This window comes from Lactuca virosa, chromosome 1 (genome assembly GCF_052849685.1).
Source record: "Lactuca virosa cultivar CGN04683 chromosome 1, Lactuca_virosa_CGN04683_v6, whole genome shotgun sequence".
Lineage (NCBI taxonomy): Eukaryota > Viridiplantae > Streptophyta > Magnoliopsida > Asterales > Asteraceae > Lactuca > Lactuca virosa.
In genome coordinates this window covers 180077488-180105397 of record NC_136426.1, presented here as the reverse complement: position 1 = coordinate 180105397, position 27910 = coordinate 180077488, and the positions used below count along the sequence as shown (strand labels likewise).

The 27910-nt window shown below is 36.9% G+C and overlaps 1 protein-coding gene across 1 annotated transcript; it reads left to right on the top strand.

Annotated features, from left to right (window-relative positions):
- Positions 1 to 10611: 10611 nt before the first annotated feature.
- On the top strand, positions 10612 to 17344 carry LOC145107611 (uncharacterized). The gene is made up of 13 exons (XM_079044531.1): positions 10612 to 10744; positions 10851 to 11439; positions 12204 to 12388; positions 13378 to 13458; positions 13539 to 13580; positions 13654 to 13695; positions 14572 to 14658; positions 14812 to 14938; positions 15077 to 15157; positions 15421 to 15519; positions 15766 to 15830; positions 16359 to 16461; positions 17081 to 17344. The coding sequence occupies exons 1-13, from the start codon at positions 10706 to 10708 to the stop codon at positions 17218 to 17220; spliced, it is 1680 nt and encodes a 559-aa protein (XP_078900657.1). The 5' UTR covers positions 10612 to 10705; the 3' UTR covers positions 17221 to 17344.
- The last annotated feature ends 10566 nt before the right edge of the window (positions 17345 to 27910 follow it).

Here is a 27910-nt window from a genome sequence, read left to right as displayed (position 1 = left end):
GCCCTACTATACTCAGTCGGGTGCATCCTGGTCCTTGACCATCTCGGTCCCCACTGACGACCTGATAAAGCTATATCTTTACCTCGCGGCAGGCCCACTACCATATATTCTGATTGAAGATCACCCTCAGTGCAATCCCACAGAGCTCACCCCCAAACTCAGGAACCGAAATCTCAACACCTCTTACGTCTCCCACAGGAAACGGAATTAGCACTACTCAGGTCACAGAAAGTGACATTTCCACTATCGGTCGGTCACCCGGCCCAGACCGTATTCTTCCATAACGCACCATCCCTACTCATCCCTGAGTCTTGCAACTCCAACTGGCATATCACCAACAATCCCTCGGAGCTAACTCTATTTCCCTCTCCAGGGATGCTCCACTAAAACTCGTTCATCATGGCCTTCTGGCCCCAAACTCTTTCACATCTTATCTCAGTCTAGACACTCGTTTTTAGAAAAATCATTTATTTTGAAAATTTTCCTCAATTCCTCAGTTTGAGTCCAGATATACCCGAAGGTGCATCCGAATCCCTCAAACCAAGGCTCTGATACCAACTTGTAACACTGTAAATTTTCAAGACAATTTTTCTTTTGAAAAACATATGATTCTCAATACACATTTCATAAAACATCATTTGTTTAGTTTACAAAACACAATCCCTTCTTAATTACTTAATAATCTCGGATCCTCGAAACATAATTCTTTCACTGGTGTGTACAATCAAGCCGGTGCCGTCCCGAGATACCGAGAAAAACCTGAAACACATAACACATAACACGGTAAGCACGAAGCTTAGTGAGCTCCCCAAAATACCACATACAACACCTACGCCACTCGTGGCTACAGTACGACCCTCCAGTCCGGTCTATATCGTTGGACCCTCCGGTCCGGTTTATATCGTTGGATCCTTCGGTCCGGTCTATATCACACATAGCATACATATAACACAAAGCACATAATCTCAACATACACATATCACATAAGACCCTCCGGTCTGCACATAGATACCACTCTAGGTAATGTATAGTGAGAAGACTCACCTCGTATGAAGTCGGATAAACTCTCGTGGTCGACGTCCCGACCTAGCCTCCTCCTATCATCCGAATAACATTCCTGATCAATGCCCTCTCATAGTCTCATCTCTGAAGATTGGGTAGAAGGCCATTCTACCCCTCCCTGAACTCTCTTGAATCAGCTTGACCAAAACCCTAAGGTCAACTGAATTCAACGGTCAAACTTTGACCCGACTCGTCGAGTGCACATAGGCGACTCGGCGAGTCCATGCGGGTCCTCTGAATCCTTCTAGCCTCACTTGGCACGTTGAGTCATCCCTTTACTCGAAGGGTTACTCTGGTCACGAATCGCAGGGCAACCCCGACTCGACTCGTCGAGTCCACTTATGAACTCGGCGAGTTGCTTCCATGGCAACACTCAAATGACCTTCTGAGGTCATATCTGCTTCTCTAACCTATAGATCTGCCCTTCCCATACACAATAACCACATAAAGGTCCGACCTTTACATTCATGCAACATACATAGGGCTCCTTTTGGTGAAATCATCTCTAAAAAGGCAACCTAAGTTCATATCTTCCATGGAACAACATAAAGCAGGTTGGATAAGGCTCTCTGGACCTCTAAAGGTCCAGATCCAGAGTCTAACACTCAAAGGGACAATATACTCATCATTTCAAGCCAATAAAAGGGTATAGAAAACCCTAAATTCAAGGATCTCCTACTAAATAGAAGAAGGGATCGATTTACTACCTCAAAGTTGCAGATCCAAGCTGGAAACCCACAGAATAGCTATCACCCCCCCCCCCTCTGGACACCTGAATCCAAACATGGATTCCCAATCCCAAAAGAAAACCAACCCTTCTGATTCTCTCCAGATATAATCCAACAATCGGCTACCGATCACTCATACCAAACATAGCAACGATCTGAATCACGCCCCAAGAAACGGAAGGGTTTACGTCCCACCAGGGCTCATCCACTGAACTGCTATCAGAACCCATCCGAACAAAGAATTCTCAACACTCTGCCGTCAGACACGAGAGAATAATCGTGCTCGCTCAGAAATATCCTCTGACATCAAAAAAATCATAAGCCTCAGCTCCATTCCTCATACCCCTTTTTAACACTGAGTACCAGGTCTGGTCTCGACCCATCAGTTGGACCTCCAAGGCCATCCATTGCACTATCCCAACCGTCTCCTCTTCCCTATAACTACACCGGCCCATTGTGACACACAAGTCACGAAGTTCGCTTTACCCCAAGCGAATGCTACACCCCCAACTGAAAATCAACTCAACCCCGACCTCTGTTGTCTACTGCTCATAGTTCCATGCATCTCGCGGTACCTCCCGTACCCGAGTACAGACCCACACAGGTCTGAGACATCAAATGATAAACAATTCCCCTTATCATGGAATCCACCTCAAAATCCAGAATCTCATTCCGCCTACCCAACGCACCACCAGAGCCAAACTCAGACTCGAGAGTTTGGTCTGACCCAGAGTTGGAACCGCTCGCTCCAATGAAGCACTCAACTCACGACTCATGATCCGCAACCCGCGCGTATAGCTCTTTTCTAATTCCCTTGGGTTGCGACAACCACAACTCAAATCAGAGTATAACGATCCCCGGCAAATATAGGGACCGCCGTCTCTTTCCTGATCTGGCCCCAGGCTCCCGAATACTCAATCCAATAAGGCTACTCAAGCCTAAGAAGTCTCCTGTGTCATGCTCTAATCAACAAATAATGCGGCTCCCTGCCGCACCATGACACCCCCTTACTAACTAGTGAGTACTACGGCTCCCCGCAGTATCACAACACCCTCTCGCTGACTAGTGAGTACTACGGCTCCCCGCAGTATCACAACACCCTCTCGCTGACTAGTGAGTACTACGGCTCCTCGCAGTATCACAACACCCTCTTGCTGACTAGTGAGTACTACGGCTCCCTGCAGTATCACAACACCCTCTCGCTGACTAGTGAGTACTACGGCTCCCCGCAGTATCATAACACCCTCTCGCTGACTAGTGAGCACTACGGCTCCCCGCAGTATCACAACACCCTCTCGCTGACTCGTGCATGCTGCAGCTCCCTGCAGCCTCACCTCACTTTCTTTTACCACCCACGGTCTCAACCTCAAGTCGGCTCCACACGCTGCATCCATTAACCCACGTTCCACGGCCCGACATAGATAGGTGCACACATACCCATCCAAAAGTAAGTGTCACTACTCCTGACGGCAATCGACACGACAATTTCTTTTCTCGCTGCAATCCTCATTCTTTAATAATCTCATTTAACATCAACTACTCGATATGCTTCCCCGGATACTTTGGTACACCAACACAGAATCTCACGATGTCTTGTCCAATCCAGTGATCTTATATTTACAACCCCGTTCTTGGATACCGCATTACTCTTTCGGAACCTCTCAACCGATCTTCCTCTCGCACCACTTGAACCTTCAGAGTATTCCATCTCCCAACTTAAAACATCGAGGCATCGATAATGACTCCGAACATGTTGTCGAGAACCCGAAACTTCCCCTCTACTGGTCACTAATCATACGGAACTACTCATCTCAACCTTGAAATTGGTTGACGAATCAACTGTTGCCCCTTTCAGGGGTATAGATTACAATCTATACCTTCACTTGCAAATCTCAGCTATTGAATTCGCAATCCAGCGACCCGATCGCACTCGAACTCGACATATGTTAACCCCGAGAAGCACAGGCCACGAAGAATCTTCCAATTCACTCATCCTTTCTCAACACATACCACATGCATTACCTCCCTCTGCACCTATCCTCGGTCACCAATAACCCTGGACTCATGAATCCACACAGCGGGTCTCTATATCCATATCTTTAACCTCTCTCGAACAAATCTCTGATCCCCTCAATAAAATACCTTGTTCTCCCCCACTTAGGGTTCGAACCATCACCAATTGGCGCACCAACAATCTATCCCACTGACTGTTTCCACTAGTAACATCACACCTACTCTTGGAAGGTGCTACGCAACGCTCGATGATCTCCTCGGAAGAGATCCAGCAACTTCCAATACCCTGAATCTCAGATGAAATCCTCAGAACTTCCCATCATGACTACCTCTAGTTAGTCAGAATCTCACTCATTCCATCACCGGACTTCCCAACTGTCCAGTGTTAACCCTGATCTGGAAATAGTGAACTGTCATCCTCCTCATCCTCGACTCCTCAACCCACGCCCCATCACGTCTCTCATGATAGGAGTAGAACCCACATTACCACTCTCGATACCCATCCAAGACAATAAGAGCCACCGCCCTGATATACCCCTCTTGATCGTTCGACACTGCAGCTAACACATGCCCTACTATACTCAGTCGGGTGCATCCTGGTCCTTGACCATCTCGGTCCCCACTGACGACCTGATAAAGCTATATCTTTACCTCGCGGCAGGCCCACTACCATATATTCTGATTGAAGATCACCCTCAGTGCAATCCCACAGAGCTCACCCCCAAACTCAGGAACCGAAATCTCAACACCTCTTACGTCTCCCACAGGTAACGGAATTAGCACTACTCAGGTCACAGAAAGTGACATTTCCACTATCGGTCGGTCACCCGGCCCAGACCGTATTCTTCCATAACGCACCATCCCTACTCATCCCTGAGTCTTGCGACTCCAATTGGCATATCACCAACAATCCCTCGGAGCTAACTCTATTTCCCTCTCCAGGGATGCTCCACTAAAACTCGTTCATCATGGCCTTCTGGCCCCAAACTCTTTCACATCTGATTTCAGTCTAGACACTCACCACGAAATAACCGGTAAAACCAGAAGCACTAACTGCCACATGTCATGGTACTCAAACCATGTGGCCACCTCTCGATCCGCTATGAATCATGGTACCCGTACCATGTTATCTCCTCTTAACCTACTACGAATCATGGTACTCGAACCATGTCCTCTCTTCTCAACCTGCGTTAAATCATGGTACTCGAACCATGACGTCACCTCTCGATCTGCTACTTATCATGGTACTTGTACCATGACATCACCTCTCGATCTGCTACTTAGATCCTCCGGAATACTCCTGCATCGGGTATGGGTCCTCTACTTTCAGTAGTACGGGCCCATACTACCTGCCACATCTACCCATACTCTCTACACGGACCATCCCAGATTCCCTAAGTAGCTGCTCAATCTTCTCAATCGCCAATCCTAACCCGCGTGCTCGCTCCCCAGCGAAATGCTCTACTCTGTCAGCATACTCATCTGACTAAGGTCACATCCTAGGCTCTTCCTAGGCTCCCACACTTCTCCGCCATCAGCTGCTGAGAAACTCCTACGATGTCAGTCATCTACCTCCTGAATATCATCACATTCACTTGGTAGATGGCTCCCATCATCGGGAATTCCACAAAGCACGAAACAAGCAGCATTCGGGCATCGAATAAACACGTAAAACCCGCTCTAGGTGATAACTCCACTTGCTCTACTCATACTAAAAAGATATCACCGAACTCTGCAACTCTACCCCTCGCGGGTATCTAGCTACTCTCTTGATAGGCTCCACAAATGCTCATCTAGGCATTTCTCCTAGATTACTCCTTTACTCAAATCCCTCTCTACAAGGATTCCTGTTGGACACTCTCACTCAACACGTACTCGAAAGTGCATCACAGATAGCAGCAACTCCTAGGCTAAGGCATCACAAATCAGGCCATTCTAGTCCTAAATATGAACACCTAGCCTACTCTAGCATGCATAATATCTCATAATATCTCATAACACATAACGTAGGGGTATTTTGGGAAATCATCGTTCGTGCTCTGGCTGATTGTACACACTGCTCTGTCTCGTTTTCTCTTAGAAACTCTTGCTCGTTTTTAGAAAAATCATTTATTTTGAAAATTTTCCTCAATTCCTCAGTTTGAGTCCAGATATACCCGAAGGTGCATCCAAATCCCTCAAACCAAGGCTCTGATACCAACTTGTAACACTGTAATTTTCAAGACAATTTTTCTTTTGAAAAACATATGATTCTCAATACACATTTCATAAAACATCATTTGTTTAGTTTACAAAACACAATCCCTTCTTAATTACTTAATAATCTCGGATCCTCGAAACATAATTCTTTCACTGGTGTGTACAATCAAGCCGGTGCCGTCCCGAGATACTGAGAAAAACCTGAAACACATAACACATAACACGGTAAGCACGAAGCTTAGTGAGTTCCCCAAAATACCACATACAACACTTACGCCACTCGAGGCTACAGTACGACCCTCCGGTCGATGTGTCTCAGCGGGACCTTCCAGTCTCGTAGCTCTTTGGACCCTCTGGTCCGGTCATAGCTCGTTGGACCCTCCAGTCCGGTCTATATCGTTGGACGCTCGTTGGACCCTCCAGTCCGGTCTATATCGTTGGACCCTCCAGTCTGGTCTATATCATTAGACCCTCCGGTCCAGTCTATATCGTTGGATCCTCCGGTCCGGTCTATATCACACATAGCATACATATAACACAAAGCACATAATCTCAACATACATATATCACATAAGACCCTCCGGTCTGTACATAGATACCACTCTAGGTAATGTATAGTGAGAAGACTCACCTCGTATGAAGTCGGATAAACTTTCATGCTCGACGTCCCGACCTAGCCTCCTCCTATCATCCGAATAACATTCCTGATCAATACCCTCTCATAGTCTCATCTCTGAAGATTGGGTAGAAGGCCATTCTACCCCTCCCTGAACTCTCTTGAATCAGCTTGACCAAAACCCTAAGGTCAACTGAAGTCAACGGTCAAACTTTGACCCGACTCGTCGAGTGCACATGGGCGACTCGGCGAGTCCATGCGGGTCCTCTGTATCCTTCTAGCCTCACTTGGCACGTCGAGTCATCCCTTTACTCGACGGGTTACTCTGGTCACGAATCGCGGGGCAACCCCGACTCGACTCGTCGAGTCGACTTATGAACTCGGCGAGTTGCTTCCATGGCAACACTCAAATGACCTTCTGAGGTCAGATCTGCTTCTCTAACCTATAGATCTGCCCTTCCCATACACAATAACCACATAAAGGTCTGACCTTTACATTCATGCAACATACATAGGGCTCCTTTTGGTGAAATCATCTCTAAAAATGCAACCTAAGTTCATTTCTTCCATGGAACAACATAAAGCAGGTTGGATAAGGCTCTCTGGACCTCAAAAGGTCCAGATCATGAGTCTAACACTCAAAGGGACAATATACTCATCATTTCAAGCCAATAAAAGGGTATAGAAAACCCTAAATTCAAGGATCTCCTACTAAACAGAAGAAGGGATCGATTTACTACCTCAAAGTTGTAGATCCAAGCTGGAAACCCACAGAATAGCAATCCCCTTGACCTCCTCTTGCTAGAAACACCTTCTTCTTTGCAAAACCACACTAACAAGGATCAAAAAGGCTCTCTCTCTCACCCAACTCGCTCAAGCTCTCTAGGGTTTCTCTCTCTGGACTGGTAGCCGCAAATGAGGGCTATAAGGACCCTTAAATAGGGCACAGGCCCAAAGATTTAGGGTTTCTGCCGTCAGCACGGACTCGTCGAGTCACCTCCCCGACTCGTCGAGTCCATTCATTAATCCAGTCAGCAAATCGCGATCCTACTCGACGAGTCTAGGCGTCAACTCGTCGAGTCCCTCTCTTTAACTCAAAATAAATGAATAACATAGAATACCTGGGAATTCCAGATGTTACGTTATGGTTTTAGGTACTTTCTGTTCTAAAGATAAGGGGTCGGCATGACTTCACATTATCCCCCAGAGTTTTCCGCATTGGCAATTAATGGTATTACTATGATGTTTAAATGATATACTCACTTTGATCGGTTTTGGAATAACTCGTTTGTATGATTTATTGTTTTAAAATAATAATAATAATTACCTTGGATTTTCGGGACGTTACAATGATCCTCCGTTATATTCGAAACACCAAAATCTTCTGATTCCAAACCATCCACTCCCAAAGCAACCATAATTATACCAGAAAGAACACTTCGACAATGGACAACTCAGGAAGTAACCCAATAGCCTCTTTGTATTAACTTTTTTTATGTCTAAAAATTCGATCTAAAGTTTGGGTTAATCCACTTACTTTCGACCTAAAGAGGGCTGGAAAACGAGGACCTACATAAGTTTATGAAAGAATTCAATGTCGTTTGTTTCGGGATGAAATTGCATACTTTCATAAAAGATCATATCAAGTTAAGGGCATTTTTCATTCTTACTATAAGATTTAACTGAAGAGTGGCTATATGACCTCCCTTCCGGATCTATTACCACATATGAGCTTGCTAAAATTTTTCTCAAAATTTATTTCCCGAAACCGAGAGTTCCCAGTGTACGTTGAGAGATCTATGGTATCAAACAAGGAAAAAAAGGTTCTATGCACTTACTAGGTGCGTTTCAAAAGTTGTGTGTATGGTGCTTACAACATGGAATCAAAGCCAAAACATGCCTACCTATGTGTGTGTGCCAAAACATGTTGTTTTTTCCTTTGTTTGTCGTGAAATTACCGACGTAAGGCTTGTGGTTGTCTTATTATGTTTGTTGTAAACAATGGTTTTGAAAAGTATTCAACTAACAACAACAAGATAACCGTCACTAATATTATGTCATCTTCTATGAGGAAAATAGTGATGAAAATATTTTGCCGCCAATCCCAGGGTCGGCCCAAGGAGTGTTTAAACTTTGCCCATGAACCGGGCCTACTGAAATCTAAGGGCCCAAAATTTTCTTAGCCTTTGTATTAGCCTATGTTTATTTTTTTACCCCGAATAGTATTAGGTTATGTATCAGCGAAGGAAAGAAATGACACAAGCAAGAATCATGAGCGGGAATTTGAACGTTTTGGGGGGAAAATGTTGCTTAGGTCCCTTCAATATTGACATATCACATACAGTGATTACAATTTAGACATGGGAACAAATTAATTATGCCAACAAAATAGCAAATCATCATCGAGCTCCTTGGTAACGGTCTTATTCTTTCATTATTTGCTTAAAAGCAGTAAAATAATTCATATGAAACCCTTCAAACTTCGAAAAACATTACAAAGATTTCAAATGCATCGAGTTCTTATTTATTTCTTCTTACTTTTTTCTTCATAAATCTTTAATAATTTTCATAAATCTTCAAAATTAGATTGAAATCAGAAGCCTTCAATCGTCAGTAGGAGGTGTTGAAAATCAGAATTCGTGTATTAAGGAGTATAGACGAAAATCTAAAGGTGTTATACACTTTTTTATCTATATGATACATATATGATATTGTTTAGAGGTTGTATGGTAATAATTTATATTTCTTTTTTCTTGAATTTAATTTTTTTGTAAAAAGAAATCAAGATTTGAAAACCAAAAGGTATTACCGTAAGTCTCACCTCAAAATTTGTAGTAAATTTTGTTTTTCCCTTTCATTCATTCATTATGATTCCTATTATTCTTGATATTAGAATCAAAATCTATCAATCCAGCTTCTAGGTTTCGAAGTTTCTGATTCTTGAATTGTTTGGAGTTTCAAAAATTAGAAGCAAATGAGACTTTCTCCTACTGATAATGTAATATAAGATTCCGATTTCTAATTTTCTCTTTATGATTTGTATATGATTTTTATTGGGTTTTAGAGGAAACATGTATTATAATTTTACTACTTGAGTTTCAGAATCGAAGAATCTTTTGGATAAAGATATTTATAAAGATCTTATTGAAAAGATTATTTCAACAAATATTATAAAGATGACTATTTTAGGACCTATATTTTTATTAAATTGGACGGACCTCCGAAATCTCTCGGTCGGCCGTGGCCAATGCATTATATGATCACCATTGATACTCAACTTATTGTATTGTAGGATCGACAAAATAACCTGTTTTAACCGAGTTTGGTTGTTTCCCATTGTGATAACATATAAATTGTTAAGAATTAGTTTTATAGATGTTATTCCTGTAATGTATTAATGGTTTTATTTGTTCAATAATTAATTCTAATACGTATTATTTTTTAAGAAATTGAAAAATATATAAGAAAAATACATGAGTTGTCTTTTCTTTAAAAATAAAAAAATTAAAAATTAAAATTAAAATAAAGAAGTTGAGTTATAGGTGAGTTGTCGCTCTTAAAAAAAGTTAAAACAATTAAAATAACTAAAACCTATAAAAAATTAGGAAATATTACTTTATAATACAGGTCTCCGTTTACCAGATAAAAATCAACAATACAAAAAAAATAAAAAAAAATGATATGAAAAGAACAAACTTAAGAAAAAATAATTATCTTAAACCAAACAAATAAATCTTTAAATTTCTATCGATCATATATTGCTGTGACAAAAAAATAAAAAAAATTTCAGGAAGAAATACTAATCATTTTCTTGCAATTATTTTTTTTTCAAAAAAATAAATAAATAATAAAAAGTCAAACTGCTCCGACGATGGAATTTTTGCGATCAATGCAATGGTTGGAAATGAGGACATAACAATGGCGGATTCCACTATGAAGAAGAAGAAGAAGAATTCAATAATTTCTAATCTTGTCATCTTACTATTAGTTTATCTTCCTCTACGCCGTTTAACTCCCTCCGGAAACCACCACCTCTCTAATTATCCGACTGTTAATCTATTTCTCCGACTTCAATTCCATCTCCACCATGGCTTCACAATCTGACTTAATGCTACAAAACCAACAGGTAACCATTGTTATTCCTTCAAACTTACTCTTCCAACTTATTATTGTTATCGATATAATCTATCCATTTAGTGCATATATTAGTTAATCAAGTCGTTTATGAACAGGAAAAATACATTCGAGGTCGTGAAAACCCAGTTTTTGATGGATTAAGAGGGAATACATCTATGAATCACAGGACATCTATATTCGACTTTTTAGGAAGCAATGGTAAGCAGAAAATGTCACGTTCCAACTCTGTTATCGGACATGCAGGGTGTAAAGGTGGAATTCAAGAAAATGCATCATCATACAGTTCATCAAAAGGTTCACAATTCGACATTAGAGAAGAGCCTTTCGGGTTGTCTTTTTCTCGAAGTCTTGATTTAGGTTCATCTCAGATATCAGGTTTTCACTCAAAATCTAGTATCGACATGAGTGTTGCAATAGATTTTGAAGCAAATGGTGTTCATGGTGATCGAGAAGAGGCCTTGATTGAAAAATCATTTAGTGTTAGTAAGATGAAACAAGTTGTCCATGGAGTTTCACTTCCTCCATCTGCAGCATCATTCTATTATCGTGGTTTACCAAGTATGGATGTTGTGGAGTCTTGTGAAGGTATTCAGAGGCTTAATTTGTATCTGAAAGCATGCAAAGATGCTGTAAATGCTGGTGTTCCAGGACAGTTTTTGCGTGCTGTACTTGGACACTTCTCAGGTACTCATTAACATTGACAGAACATGTTGTACCGATTTTGATATTTATTGGACTGAGACTCATGACAGACTCATGACAATATGACAGATGCTGTAACTTTTTTTTTACAAAAAGGTTTAAATTTCTTTAAATCATAAAAAATAACCCTACTAAGTTTGTCTGAGTTTTTTGCATAAAATGTTGTTTTGCGTTTTAAACATCTTTGTTCTTAAATAAATTGTAAAAATGGCAATTTCAACTTAATTTGTGAAAATGGGTCATTTTGGGTCTTAATGGGTTGCTCTATTTAGATCTGTACCTGAAGAATGTTGTAACAGTGATGTTAAAATGACAATAATGCATAATTATTGGCAGAATTTTATGAAGCAACGGATACACTTTTTAAATGGTTAAATTGTGGCTCAAACTATAGGCTAAATTGAAGTAATCCCTTCAACTTTTAGTTAGTACTAAACAAACCCTAATGTGTTAACTAAATAACAAATTAGTCCCTTAGATGTTCAAAAAATGAAAACCCAGTCTCTCAACATTTAGAGGGTTACAATCAACCCTATGCTTTTTAAAATTACTAGAAATCCCCTGAACTTACAAGAAATGACAAGTTGGTCCCTTTGTTATCCAAACAATAATTAAGAAAAGGTGGTAGACAAGAAGGGAAGATAAATGAGACATGTTTCATAGTACTTCTTTCTCTTTCTTTTTATAGATTCTCATTTATACAATCACACAAATCATTTAAAAAAAATTGTTGCAATAATATGCAGATGCTGGATCTTTTATTTCAACAATCATGTATTCATTCTACTTGAATGAAACAGACAAGAACTCTCAGTTTTGCACTGTGCCTATTATTAACATTAAAAGGGCAGACCTTAAAGCTCATGCTGAGCTGGAATGGTTACTTACTTCGTGTAATATTGATCAATCATCAATTCTATTCATTAATGAGGTAAAGTTTATAACCTTTATATATTTATAAAGGGCAAATTAAATCACTAATATGACCAAAAATGGTAGACTCCATTTAACAAATCGATCACCTTTGACCCATATAAGAAAGGGCTTTTGACATAAAAGTCCTTAAGTTTGTTAGGTTTTGTTGATTTTGTCCCTGTGACAATTTTTTGTTCGTTAATGTCCAAAATTTGCCAAGTTTTTTTCATTTTTGCCCTTGCTACCTATAATAGTAGGTATCCATGGACAAAACTGACAAAATTTAACAAACTTAAAGACTTTAAAGTCAAATTTGGAAAACATACTTAGGATAAAAACATATAAAATTTGTAAACTTAAAGGTTTTTGGCAAATTTGAAAAACATACTTGGGTAAAAACATAAAAAATTTGTAAAAACGACAAAAATGAAAAAAAAAAAAAAAAAAAAAAAAAAAAACTTGGCAAATTTTGGACATTAACGAACAAAAAATCATCACAGGAACAAAACCAACAAAATTTAACAAACTTAATGACTTTCATGTAAAATGCCCTATAAGAAACAACCACCTATTTTGCAATATGGATTTTGTGAACAGTGAAGTTGCTTCAGAAATGATCCCCCACAAGTAACCTTAAAAAATAGCGAAATCGCATTGCAAAATATGATGTCTTTTCCAAAAGAAAAATATATTTAAAATCTTTTAAGATTTTATGAGGTGGGACCATTCTTAAAGTGATATTGCATTTCACAAAATCCATATTGTGAAATGGGTGGTCATTGTTGGTATAATGGTGAATAGGTGGTACATTTGTTAATTGGGGCCTACCATTTAGGTCACTTTTGTGATTAGCATATTTTTAGTATCTTCAGGGTTCACACTTTCACAGTATCTTATTTTATAATAAATTAATAATATATTTTATTTTACATTTTGCTTTCTAAATGAAGGTTTATCTTCCCTTCAGTTCTTGACTATCAAGTTTTGTGTTTATTATTTGTGCAGATTGACCTTTCATATTATAACTTATTTGGAAGTCTTAAAGTTGTTTTACTGAATGCCGATAAGCTCCCAGAGAAACAAGAGGTAAAATATATTTCAATCTCTATTATTATTTATGAAACAGTCAATTTTTAGGAATACCTACTTTGGCCTTCTTTGAACAGGCATTAAAGGAATCTTTAGTTGAAATATTCAAGGGCAGAAAGGTCAGACTCTTTTTTATTACATTGTCTTTTATGCTTTTTAAACATCTTTCATGAATTTTGATTTGTTTTACAGGGTGGTTTTGGTGATCTTTCAGATGATATTGTTAAAGAACAGGTGACCATAAGTTTTGAACTACATAAATTTTTAAGCCTTTTTTTACATGTACTATCATAATATAAAGTGTAGTATGCACTATGCACATATGTTTTGAGGGTAACTATGTACATATAAGAGTCTAATTCCATCTTATGCTAATATATTAACAATTGACGAATAAAATTTTGATGGTGTTTCTAAATGGCAAAATTGTAAAAAACAGCAACATAAGTTACCTTTTATGAGCAATGTACTTTATTTTTTACCCAAAATAGCAACGTTCTTAACATTCTTCTACCAATTATAGCCATTTTTATCCATTTTTGTTTTTGGAAATACAAATACCAAATTTTATTTATTTTTGTAATTATGTTCTTCTTAGGTGCAAAAAAAGGGAATTGAAAGGTATGAAAAGAAAATTAGGTTTGTATATTTTGCAATTTTTCCTTTCTAAGGTTAAAAATTGTAAGTATGTTGCTATTATGGGTTATATGAAAGGTACATTGCTCTTATCGTAAAACACAAAGTACATAGCTATTTATAACAATTTGCACTTGGGTTCATCTCATAAAAGATCATATATTTTGTGTTTTTTCCAGATTAAACGTCATCTTTATTTTTTTCACGAAAAAGACCTTATATTTTTTTTATTTTTTCCGAAAAAACCCTCAACGTCTTTTTTTTCCCAAAAAAAACCCTCAACCTTTTAAATGTTTCCAAATAAATCCTCAACTTTTTTAGTTTTCTTGAAAAACCCCTCGCATTTTACAACTTTTTAAAAAAAATGACTAAAAGGGTCAGATCTGAAAAAAATGAAAAAATGCAAGGTCTTTTATGAGATTAACCTTTTGCACTTTCTAAAAGTATGGAGAAATATGTTCTTTGGCACCACAGGAATGTTCATGTTGTGCCCTTATTGCTGAAAAGTTTGCATCAATATCACCTGAGATATTGGCAGGGAAAGGTTTCTCTCGCCTTCTGGTATGAATTTCTTCTACAATCTTTAAATTTTATTTAATTTTCTTATTCTTTTTTTGTTGCTGCTATCTACTATATACGCAATTTTGTATATAGAACTCAAAAAAATTCTTTTTCTTGGAAATATAAAAAAGTGTACCTTTCTACTTGTTGCAGCTTTCAGGTATCCTTTTGGATACTGAAAATTTGACAAGTCCTAAGTGTACTTCAGTCGACAAGTACATGTCAACTTTATTACTTAATGGAGCTGGTCGATTTGGATGCAATGGTCTTTACAAAATATGTAAGCTTAAAATATTCATATATTTATAAGTTTCATTTCACTTTCTGTGTTTTCCTTTTATGTTTGTTGTCTTTTATTTTCTAAGGATTGTAATTAGTGAAAGTCAAGTTTTCTGATGTTATTGCTTATTCTTGTTAGTGAGTGACAAAATGCACAATGTATCATACCTTAGTGTTGGACAAATCTTGAAGAAAGACTTCAGAAAGTGGACAAAACCAGGTTTGGAATATATTCTTATCTTTTTAGTAAATACTAGTATTTATTTTTTTCATTGGTTAAATGCAAGAATCAGCTATTTAATTTCATCTATTTGTGTAGCATTTTATTTTTGTTTTAGTCTACTACAACATTATACTTGCAAATCTTTTTTTTTATTAAGGCATTTACTTTGAAAAATCAACCCAATTGTAGTAGTGAAATTTCTTATTAAGGTATTTCTTTCTCATCATGTGTTGTTTGGTGATGTCAACTTATTGAAGTAGGTAAAGCTGAGAGTGTAGGGATGAGTGCAGTTGGGATGTCTATTTCTCAGCTTCTTTCACATGATGAGACTTCAATTCAAGAAATTATCCTCTTCCAGCGTGAGTATTATTTCATAATGTGTTATTAGCATTAACTTTTGTAACTTTATATTTAATTTTTGATATTGTACATGAGAACTTAAAATTGCTTTATTTGTTTCTTGCATTCTTCTCTATACTTCATGATATCTCTTGTTTGTGCTTTACTACTTTACCTCCATGAGAAATAGCAAATTGGAGCAAATCCATATTGTAATTTGCTTGTTTGTAACGAAATATTTTTGTTTCTCTTTTTTTTGTGTGCAGAAATGAATAAACTAAGCCTGCTCATAATTATCTCGGGTTATCACAATCTTCATAAGAACTTCAAGGTTAGGGGAGAAATCCTTCTTTCTCTGATTTTGTCTATTAAGTTGTTCTTTATGCATTGAGTCAAAAAGAAACAATCATATATGGTGTTGTTCTTTTAGCTTTTAAAAAAAAATTGAATTAAAGAAAAAACTTTGTTGAGCAGTATGAACTTAAAGCTTTTAATTTTAACAAAAAACTCTTAATACGAAAGCTAAGCTACTTCAAGTAGCTAGCTTCAGGAAGCTTTTAGGAGCTTTTAGCTTTTTATGTTTTATATCATTTTGACATCTTTCAAAAAAGCTTACAACTACTTTTTAGGAGCTTTTAGCTAGTTTTTATGTTTTATATCATTTTGACACCTTTCAAAAAAGCTTACAACTACACAAATAAAAGCTATTGTTTCAACATCCACCTAACAACTAATTTTGCCAAATATACCCATATAGCCTATGGATTAAATATTTCCCCTATCAAACAGGACTGAACTATATGAGCTACTTTTTATGAGTATAATAATATTTGTTTTCCACTTTTATAATAAATGTAAGGAAATGCTTATATCTGCGGAATCTAAGGAACTCATGGAAGACCTGCTTCATTTCTTTAACAATCATCCTCCACGTCTATTGTTTCATGTATTGTATCAATCAGGTCCGATTACTTCTCTTTTTTATTTAACTGTGATTTTATGTTTTCTGCTTTAAAAATGGAGCAATGAGGAAAAAAAAAAAAGAGAATAATCATATCCAGATGAATGAAATTGACCATTCTTGAAGACATTTTATTCCTTTTAGCTAGGGATGTTTTTTTTCATTTAATGATGGAATAGAATGGAAAACTTCAATAAATCCATTTGTATTTATGTAATATCTCATGAGTCATGACAGATCTTTTTTTTAGTTTCATAGTAGTTTTAAATACTTTTAATTAAAATTATAAAAAAAAAAATCTATAAATAACTAGAAATTTTTTTTCATTAACTTAGTTGTGGGTATGATGGAATCAGGAAATGAATGGAATCGATCATTCAATCAGAATGAAAAAAAAAATTTGTTTGTTTTGTTCGATGAATAAAACGGTTCATTCTTAAGAAATGTAATTTCTTCGGTTTTGTTGCTTTTCATACCTAAGCTTCCATCATGAAAATTTTTAATATAACCCAATTTTAGGCATGTGACTTTTAATAACATGTCATTTTTTTAAATGCTATAGTTAAAACAAAATTGTTATTTTGTTTTTTATAAATAACTAGAATTAACTTGTGATGCAGGTCTATGTGATGAGATGAGAGCATTTTCGATGGATAATATTACATCATTGACAATCATGGAGCAGCTCCTAGAAGATTTTTGTAGAGAAGGGAAGTTTTTTAATTATCAACCTATTAAAAGTTTTGCTGTTACAAGATAAACAAAATTCTGAAATTATGGTATTGGCTAAGATTGTATGTATATTTTGTGACATGGGCGGGCATGATTGAAAAGTGTTGCCTTTTTTTTCTTCATTTTTCATAGTTGGAATATATAAAAATTGTGAGAATTCTTTATAAATGTAAAAAGAAGATTGTGATTGTTCACCATATTATTGATGTCTAATTGATTTAATTTAGAAATGACCAGGTTTGGAAAGCAGTCTTCTTGCATGCTAGCTGATTCAAGATATCGAGAGAATGCTATAAAAACTAAGGTTGAGTTGATTTGTAGAGTGTTTTTGGCAAGAACGGAATTTAAAAGAAATGGAATTTGAAATAATTGCAACTACCTTGTTTTTGGTCTGCATTTGAGGGAATTGGAATGGAATATAATGATAAACTAGTATTTAAGTCATTTTGCGTGTTGCCGCGGAGAACTTATTTGAAATTAATAAAAACAAAAACTATAATTGAGAAATTAAATAAGAGATCACTACTACAAAAAAGCTATAAAACCCGGTTAATATGGCTAATAGAACCCGGTTTTGCAATAGGGTTATATGAAGGCGAGTCCTATGTGAAAGTATAAAAAGAACCCGGTTTTGCAACCGGGTCTCATTTGCAATTCGTATATAGAATGTGATTTACATCTATATATAGTATGGTGACGATTATATCATGTCACGGGGACTATAAATGTAACAAAATAAAGTTTCGATCCAAACAACATAAAAGTTTAGAACGTTTAAATAAAAAGTAATATTAATAAAAACTAAAATTATAAAAAATTATATTAAAAACATAACTTAAAAATACATTAAGAGAAAAAAACATAACTTGTAAAATAAAGATAATTTAACATTAAAATTATAAAAAGAAAATTGTTAGATAAAAAATTTTGAAGGAAGAAAATATAAATATGAGAATTTGCTATAATCGGAACCTAAATTTTGTTAGCTTATATATTATTAGCCCACTTGCTTATGGGCCCTTTAGTCTGTAGCCCATTAGGGTTTTGTCTAGCTAGTATTTATATCCGCTTTCTTCTTTGTAGTCTTTATGTTTTTCATTGAGAACCCTTGTATTTTCTCTTTATTATAATCATATGACAACTCTATCATGGTATCAGAGCGGAGGTTTGATACGTTGTTAGAAGCCTTTATAGGGTTACTGTAGCAGATTCGTTCGTAGCAGATTGATGTGTTGATTCGTTGTTGTTGTTGTTGATTCGTTCGTTGTTGCTGTTAATTCATTCGTTGTTGTCAGTATTCGTTGTTACGTTGATTCGTTGTCGCTGTTGATTCGTTGTCCGATTGATTGCTTCCGATGGTTTGTTACTCCTTTCATTCTCAGATTGTTATACTGTTATTGTGGTTATTTATTCGTTGCCAACATGACTGGAAAGGATGATTCCCTTCAGTCAATTAGTACTCGTCTAGATGGAAAGAATTATACGTATTGGAGTTACGTGATGAAGAACTTCCTTCGTGGGAAGAATATGTGGGGCTATGTCATTGGGACTAAAGCCAAACCCTTAGTGCCTCAAACTGAGAATTTTGATTTATTTGTAACATCCGGATTTCTAGGTACTGTATTTATCTAATTATTTTTGAGTTTTGGAGAGGGACTCGGCGAGTAGGCGCTTAGACTCGCCGAGTAGAGCCGCGCATTGTTGGACTGGATTAATGACTGGACTCGGCGAGTCCATACGTGGACTCGGCGAGTCCATACGTGGACTCGGCAAGTCCACGCTGTTTAATGAAACCCTAATTTCTTGGGTTTGGGACCTATTTAAAGGCCCTTAGGGCCGTCACTTGCGGCTACCAAACCCCAGAGAGAAACCCTAAAAGAGCTAGAGCGTTTGTGAGAGGAAAGGAGCCATTTCTTGATCTTTGTGATTGATTCTTACAAGAAGGAGGTGATTCCAGCTTGGAGGGGACCAAGGAGGTTGTGCATCTGGGGATTTCGAGCAAAAGACTTCATCTTTGAGGTATTATGTCGCCCCTTTATCTGTATCCATAGATGTAGAGTTTTTATGTCTTTTATTGGAAGGAGTTGTGAGAATATGGCCCCTATTCACTTTGAGACTTCGGATCTGGACCCATAGTGGTCTAAAGAGCTTATTTCAGCTTGCTTTATGTTGAGCTATGGAGGCAATGAGCTCAGGTTGTTGTTTTTGGGGCTAAATCACCAAGTAAAGCCTCCTAGGCGTCACATGAGTGTCAAGATCCAAGCTTTATGTGATTATCAGGCTTGGGAAGGTCAGATCTATGGTTCTAAGGAACAGATCTGACCTCAGGAGGTCAATTGAGTTTGTGCATGACATGAACTCGCCGAGTCCAAGGGCAGACTCGGCGAGTAGGGTTAGGGTTTCCCGTGAATCACACAGTGAGTGACTTGCCGAATTGGGGGAATGACTCAGTGAGTCAGAAGGGGGATAGAGGACTCGAGTTCACGACTGAACTCGCCGAGTCACATTTGTGCACTCGGCGAGTCTGGTCAAGGGTTGACCGTTGACTTTTGTTGACTTTTTGGGTTTGGTCAACAATGGAACTTGTGGACTGTTTGAAGGGTAAAATAGCCTTTTAGCCTTCTTAGAGGACATGTGAGAGTCTAGTCTAGCCTAGAGAGTCGTGATTGATTGAGATGATTATGTTATGTGTATAGGCAGAGGTTAGATCAGTATATGCACGGGCGGGATATTATCCGAGACATCCGAGGTGAGTCTTCTCACTATACATTACCTAGAGTGGTATTTATGTGTAGACCAGAGGGTCTTGTATGCTATGTGTATGTATGAGATTATGTGCATTGTGTTATATGTATGCTATGTTTTGTATAGACCGGACCGAAGGGTCCAACGATATAGACCGGACCGAAAGGTCCAACGATATAGACCGGACCGAAGGGTCCAACAATACAGACCGGACCGAAGGGTCCAACGAGCTATGACCGGACCAGAGGGTCCAACGAGCTACGGGACTGGAGGGTCCCGCTGAGACATCGGACCGGAGGGTCGTATTGTAGCCTCGAGTGGCGTATGTGTTGTATGTGGTATATTGGGGAACTCACTAAGCTTTTATGCTTACAGTTGTTGTGTGATGTGTTTCAGGTACTAGTGAGGATCGCGGGAAGGCACCGGCATGATTCGTACACACGAGAGAGGATTTATTTATATGAGATCTTGGGACATGTTTTGTGATGATACAGAGATTTATTATGATTTTGTGATTTTTATATGGTGGAAAGTATGTTTTGAAATGAAAAATTATTTTGAAATATTGGGTGTTACATTATTGCTTGATGCTTGGGAGACTGATAACTCCAAGGTTATCATTTGGATTAATAACTCTGTTACTCAGTCCATTGGTATGCAGTTGGCTAAGTATGACACAACAAAGGAAGTTTGGAATCACTTGGAGAGACTGTATACTCAGTCCAATTTTGCTAAACAATACCAGTTAGAATATGATATTCGTGCCCTTCAACAGAATGACCAGAGTATTCAAGATTTTTATGTTGCTATGTCTGATCTGTGGGATTAATTGGCTCTTACTGAATCTAAAGAGTTAAAAGGTTTTGAGCCTTACATTGCTAGGAGGGAAGAACAACGCTTGGTCCAGTTCTTGATGGCTTTGTGTATTTTTTGGGTATGGTATTGGACAGAAAGGATACCATTGCTATGATCCTGTGAGTCAGAAGTTATATGTTTCCTAGCATGCCACCTTTTTGGAACATATTCCTTTCTACTCAATTCCTGCTACAGCCCACAATGTAACGAAATTCGATCTTCTGCATATTGATCCTTTTAATAAAGAGATAGAGGCTCGAGATCCATCTACGCCACCTGATCCTTCAGCTCATGATACACCCACCTCTTCAGAGAGTTCCTCAAGTTCCCCTATTCCTGAGCCTGCTCCTCCGATTGTTGAAATTGAGGATCCACCTCCACCACCACCCTCAGGAGATCTACTCGTCCTGTCAAGTCCATCAAGCTTCCAGATTTTACTTACTCTACATATCCAGGACCATTTTCTTCATTTATAGCCAGTATCCATCATCTGTCTGAACCTGACTCATATAGAGAAGCTGTTTTAGATCCTCTTTGGCAGAATGCTATGGCTGAGGAACTCACTGCTCTTCATCAGACTCATACATGGGATTTGGTTTCTCTTCCTCCTAGGAAACATACGATAGGTTGTCGTTGGGTGTACAAGATAAAAACAAAATCTGATGGGTCTGTTGAGCAGTACAAGGCCAGGCGTGTAGCAAAAGGGTATTCTCAACAGTATGGTTTTGACTATGAGGAGACATTTGCCCCAATTGCAAAGATGACGACAGACCGTACTATGATTGTAGTTGCATCCGTTCGACAGTGGAAGATTTTTCAAATGGATGTCAAGAATGCTTTTTTGAATGGTGATCTCCATGAAGAGGTTTATATGACTCCGCCCCTAGGAATTCAGCACCGGTCGGGTGAGGTTTGTCGGCTTCACAAAGCTTTGTATGGTCTCAAGCAAGCCCCTCGTACTTGGTTTGAGAAACTCTCCACAGTGATTACCTCTCTTGGATTTGTCCAGAGTAATCACGATGTTGCTTTGTTTGTTAGATGCTCGAGTGTAGGACGGATTCTTTTATCCTTAGATATGGATGACATGATTATTACAGGTGATGACCACGGTGGTATTGAGTCTTTGAAGCATGATCTAGCTCATCGATTTGCTATGAAGGATTTGGGCTTGCTGCGTTATTTCTTGGGTATTGAGGTAGCTCAGTCTAAGATAGGATATCTTCTTTCTCAGACTAAATATATATCTGACTTGTTTACACAGGTGGGCCTCTCTGACAATCAGACTGTTGATACTCCCCTTGAAACCAATGCATGTTACTCTCCTACTGATGGTGTTCCTTTGTCTGATCCGAACCTTTATCGCACTGTTGTGGGAAGTTTGGTCTATCTCACAGTTACTCGTCCAGATATTGCCCATGTTGTTCATATTGTCAGTCAGTTTGTAACTGCCCCTACCTCTATTCATTGGGGAGCTGTTCTCTGTATTCTGAGATATCTTTGTGGCACTCAGTTTCAGACCCTCTTGTTTCCCTCGACATTTTCTCTTGAGTTACGTGCATATAGTGATGCTGATTGGGATGGTGATCGCCATGATCGTAAGACCACCACTGCATTTTGCGTATTTCTTGGAGAGTCTCTCATTTCGTGGAAGAGCAAGAAACAGGACGTTGTCTCTAGATCTTCTACGGAGGCTGAATATCGTGCTATGGCTGTAACTACATGTGGATTATCTGGTTACGGTGGTTGCTTGTGGATATGTGAGTTCATATTTCTTCATCTACTCCATCGCATTGTGATAACAAAAGTGCGATACAAATTGCAAAGAATTCTGTTTTTCATGAGCGGACAAAGCACATTTAGATTGATTGTCATTTTACCCGGCATCACCTGCAGCTCGGGACCATATCGCTTCCGTTTGTTTCATCAACTTTGCAGATTACGGATATTTTCACGAAGGCTCTATCAACTTCTCAGTTTCGGTTCTTATGTGACAAACTCTCAATGCTTATTGCAGCAACATTGTGAGTTTGAGGGGGAATGTTAGTCTATATATTATTAGCCCACTTGCTTATGGGCCCTTTAGTCTTTAGTCCATTAGGGTTTTGTCTAGCTAGTATTTATATCCGCTTTCTTCTTTGTAGTATTTATGCTTTTCATTGAGAACCCTTGTATTTTCTCTTTATTATAATCATATCACAACTTTATTAAATTTATATTTCTGGAGAGACTTTTCTTTTTATATTTTGTATTATATGTTTGAAAACTAGGTTAAAACCTGTGGAACCCACGGGTGTTAATTTTAAATAGAATTAAAAAATTGATTATGCAATAAAATAATATATCGTTAATTTAAAAAAACTTATGAATTGTAATATTGTATTTTTTTAATAACTTTGTTATTTGTAAGTATTTAATTATACATATAAATCCACCTATCTTATAAAAGTCAAGAGTTTGTATAATGCAACATAATATCACTTTTGGAGCATTATTCTTATTAAATACATGGAAGTTGTGATGCATTCACAAGGCAAGCTGTAAAGATTTAATTTGAAAAATAATACGAAACAAGTATTTTCTTTATTTTTACTTTTTTTATAATGAAGAGAACTTGTAAATCGTAATCAACAACTTTAAAAAAATCAAGATTTAAGCGGCATACGCCTCGATGGTGTCTGGTTGCTATCAATTCACCACTCATAATCAGTCTCATTTTTTTGTTTTTTGTGCTCATTGTTTTGAATCTGTGTTTCTCAATTATGATTCTCATTTTGCCATTCGACTCTTTTCTCTTTATGTTTCTTCTTGTCTTTTTTTTTATATTTCTTTATCTTTCTTCTTGTCCCTATTATGACTAAAAAACCTAATGTATATTCTATCTCAGATATCACTAACCATCAGCAACTAAGCATCAATCTGTTAATGAAAAAAAAATCAAAAGTAAGCTTTCTTGAGAATCAAAATCTGATCAGTTTCATTCAGACATTTTGTAAAACATCCAACCTGCAAGTCAAATCTGTTGGGAAAATTAGGGTTTGTGGTGGAGATCTGGATACCAACTTGGATCGTGATATCACTTTCCGAACTGATATTTCTACCCTATGCCTGGGTTACAAGAAATTCAGCCTAGGATAATCCAAGTGGACACTTACGTTTCTAGGCACAGAAAACGTAAGCCAATATGCTAAAGTATTCTGTGAATGTGTGATGAAAAACGAGAGCTAAAGAACGTAACCCCTTCTGGAAAGGAAGAGTCGTTTATATAATAAACACGATTAGGGTTTCATTAGGGTTGGGCCGTCATTAGTTGCTTTAGAAGCAAGTAATATTAATCCAAGCGGGACCCCAACCAGGGGCTCTGCCCCTTGGACCCCGCTAGGGGCGCTGCCCCTAGACCCCGCCAAAGGGGCGCTGCCCCTTTGGAAACCCCAGACCCGAGGGCGCTGCCCCCGGACCCCCGACTAGTCGTCAAAGCGGCTTATGACTCGATCTTATACATGCGTGCACTCCGCACAACCCCGTACATATATTAGAGTACAAATCATGAAGCCCCTTAGCTCACATGTTAGTTCCAGTAACTTAAAATGACATGGTGACACTAAAATCACCAACAAAATCATCATATTCTGATACTTAAATTAATACACATTCTCCATTCTAATATGCATCTCCAAATTAGCAGATGAAACAAAACTGATAACAAGCAAATGGCTGAAAAAATTAAAAAATATATTGATAACAATCTAGATAATCGTTCTCCAAAATCAAAGCAAACATGAAGATAAAAATATATATATATAATAAAACCAAATTGTTTTCCCAACCGGCTTAATTTCCTTACCGGAAAGACATGGCAAAGAACTTGTTGAATTAGGATATAATGCGGATAGAGACACAGGACATAATTAAGAGAAAGATAGAATATTTCAAATTGTTGCTAACAGTAACACATGAGCCACAATTGAATGTCTGTATAACCAAAATGTCAATTGAATGTCTGTAGAACGAAGAGGATTCAGCGTTAAATGAATGTCTGTATAACCAAACTGTCAAAATATCAATAATAAGATATAGAATATTTATTAAAAAGAAAATGGAAATCTAATTTGGTCATAAGAAACTAACAGTTTTGGCTCCACTAATGGACTCTCTATCTGAATCCACAACTCTTTGATGCAAACGGTTGTTATGAACATCTACATTTTAGAATTTAGGTTCTGATTATTCACTATGTCATGATTTTCATTTTCAGAATTTTGTTCCCCAAAACCAGTAGGTGGCCTCTCATTAGCTTTTCCCTGTTTGTTATTGTGTCTCTTCTTCTTTTCATGCTCCATGAGTTCAAATTTGTTTCAGGACCAAAACTAAATACTTAGAGGTGAGTTGTCACTTTGAATAAAGTATTATGTCAATATCTCTTTACCTGCATACATTAATAACCACCATTTCAGTGAAAGAAAAAATAAGAAAAATCGAATGATTAATTAATTAACTCTTACCTCAATACCGGGGGGTTGATGATCATCCCACACACGATTGTTTCTCCAATCTTCAAGTTGCTTCTCGATATTGATTTTTGTATCTTTCAATTTGAACATTTTCCTGTTTGTGCCTTCTTTTTCTGTTGGCTTCTTGAACTTTGACTTCATCAAATATGGTAAAATGTTATAGGTAGATAAGATAATTATATGATTTACAGGTTTTCAGAAGAATATATTCACCTTCAGATGCTTCTTAAATCATATGTGAAGATCTAATTTATCAATTAAGTACAACTAATTTCCTGATTGGTAATTGCAGATAGATCAATGAACCAGATTCATGTCAAATCCATTGGAATCCGACATCACAAAGACATATTCATACTATCAACGATGAAGCGAAATACACGCAACTCGTTAAACTTGACATTTCAAACAATTAACAATACATTAAGCAAAAATTAGGTTATTGAGGCTACTAATTCAGCCGAAAAGAATCAAAACAAAGGGCATTTCAGTTACCTATGAGTAGAATTAAATATGTCCCACATGAAATAGCTTAAATATTAATAACATTGTACTCTAAATGTACAATGTTGTAATTGGGAGGCTTTATCTTTCTTTTATACACAAACTGCAACACAAACAAAGAGTGAGTTCTTATAAATATCAACAAATCAAAAACAACTTAAATGATTTCCTCAGGTTGAAGTTCATATAATGAATCCGTACAAAGAACCAAGTGTGTTGTTACATGACGAAATTGGTTTTATTTATTAGATTAGGGGATTCTATTTGTGTAAATTTGTGGTTGACTTTTTGAGAATATATCTTGTATAAACGTGAGTTGTGATTAGATAATATTATTTACTAACTAATTAAATTCCAAACACATATGTAAAAGATGCCACATTTATAAAATTTATGGAATAAAAATCACTATACAAATATTTTTAATCAATTGCCGATATATAATGTTAAATTTAAATTCTAGCATTACTACAAATAAGTTACATTTGATTAGGGACAACACTATATTATCATATTATATATTTAAGTCTCGATTTAATGTACATCTAAAGCTTTTCATTGATCGGTCTTGGTTGAAAAATAAATAATAGCTAACTTTGGCGAAGGTAGAATGTTAACCAAAGCATCGCACAAAAATACTTTATTAAGGCATGGAGTATAAATTTCAAATTTGAAAGCACAAGCCTAAAACACATATCTATCACAACTATATCAGTCGATTGCCGCTTAGTTTAATGCAAATTAAATCAAAACAAACAATAAATTAAAATTATTCTCCAATTGGGCCAGACACAATGTCTTTCCTTTCAGGGTTCTCTATGATTACTCATAACTCATGTTAATAGTAGCATATAATATATATAAATTAAGTCGTTATGGAAAATTTTATTTTCTTACTTCTTGAATATTTATAAACTAAAATCAAACTCAGCAATATCTTAGAATAATCTCACCCCAAATTCTTAAAGTTTTTCAACTTATTTGCTCCACATATTTTCCTCTTACATGCCATCTTTCTTTTGAAAGTTTCTTTCTGTTTTAATATAAAACATGGGAAAAAAAGGGAAATATAAAAGTGGATTTACAAATTTGTTAATTTATACAGTTTTTTTTTTTTTTTGAAAAAATCAGCATACATCATGTTTCCACATTAAGAACCTTTTCATATTGTCCTCTCATGGAATTGGTCGATGCCAATGGCCCTCCCTGGAAATAGCACATCAATGATCTGCATTGACATAAATGTAAGATAAATAAACATACACAAAATTATAGATCAAAGAAATTATAGTTGAAGAAACAGAACAGATATCAATTACATAGTTTTTGCCACTCACATTGTAGTTTCAAGTGAAAATTACATAATTGAGTAGCTTAAATTCAGTTCAGTTCAAGTATTTCCAATCCATTACTAATAAATATTGGACATTTTCAAGTTATGTATGTGTTTAAAGAAATAATTTATACCTCCAATGTCATCTACCATTCCCCTACATATTCTTCTACCATTTCAATCATATTTTCAGCATCACCCTCCTAACTAATAGAATTACTTTGTTCATAATTAAAATATATTAAAATGGATATAAATCATGCACGATTCAAATAAAGTAGCCGCAATGATTTACCTGTTGCATAAGACTTTCTTCTTCTTTCTCTCTCAATGGCTACTACATATCACAATGCTTAGAACAACCTCTTTACCCTTCTTGAGTCCTGCAAATAGATACAATGTAAAGAGGGATCACAACAGGAGGAAGAAAGCAACTTATTTATTATTAATAAATAACTTTGAATCAATCTATTAATGCATCATTTACCTCATCTTATGAGCAAAAAAGAAAAGGGAGCTTTTAATGCAGACCTGAAATCATGCTTCATAATGTACTTTCAGCTACAACCATTTTTTGAAAGAGAAATGAAGTTTTTCTTTGTTACCGATGACACTTTCAGCTATGTCCATAAATGCCTTACAGAGGGGTATAAAACATATGGAAAATCATATGAAAGTGGCATTTAATCAAATACATGTGCTGCATGTGCCTCTTGATCCTGAAGCATGTATGATGTAATTAATGAAATTACACATATCAATAATCCACAATC

What these genes read in the sequence shown, in the direction of transcription:
- LOC145107611 (XM_079044531.1), top strand. Translation starts at nt 10,706, where the DNA reads ATGGCTTCACAATCTGACTTAATGCTACAAAACCAACAG. An exon ending in CAATTCTATTCATTAATGAG is followed by an intron (nt 12,389 to 13,377) that starts GTAAAGTTTATA and finishes TTATTTGTGCAG; the next exon opens with ATTGACCTTTCATATTATAA. An exon ending in AGAAATTATCCTCTTCCAGC is followed by an intron (nt 15,520 to 15,765) that starts GTGAGTATTATT and finishes TTTTGTGTGCAG; the next exon opens with AAATGAATAAACTAAGCCTG.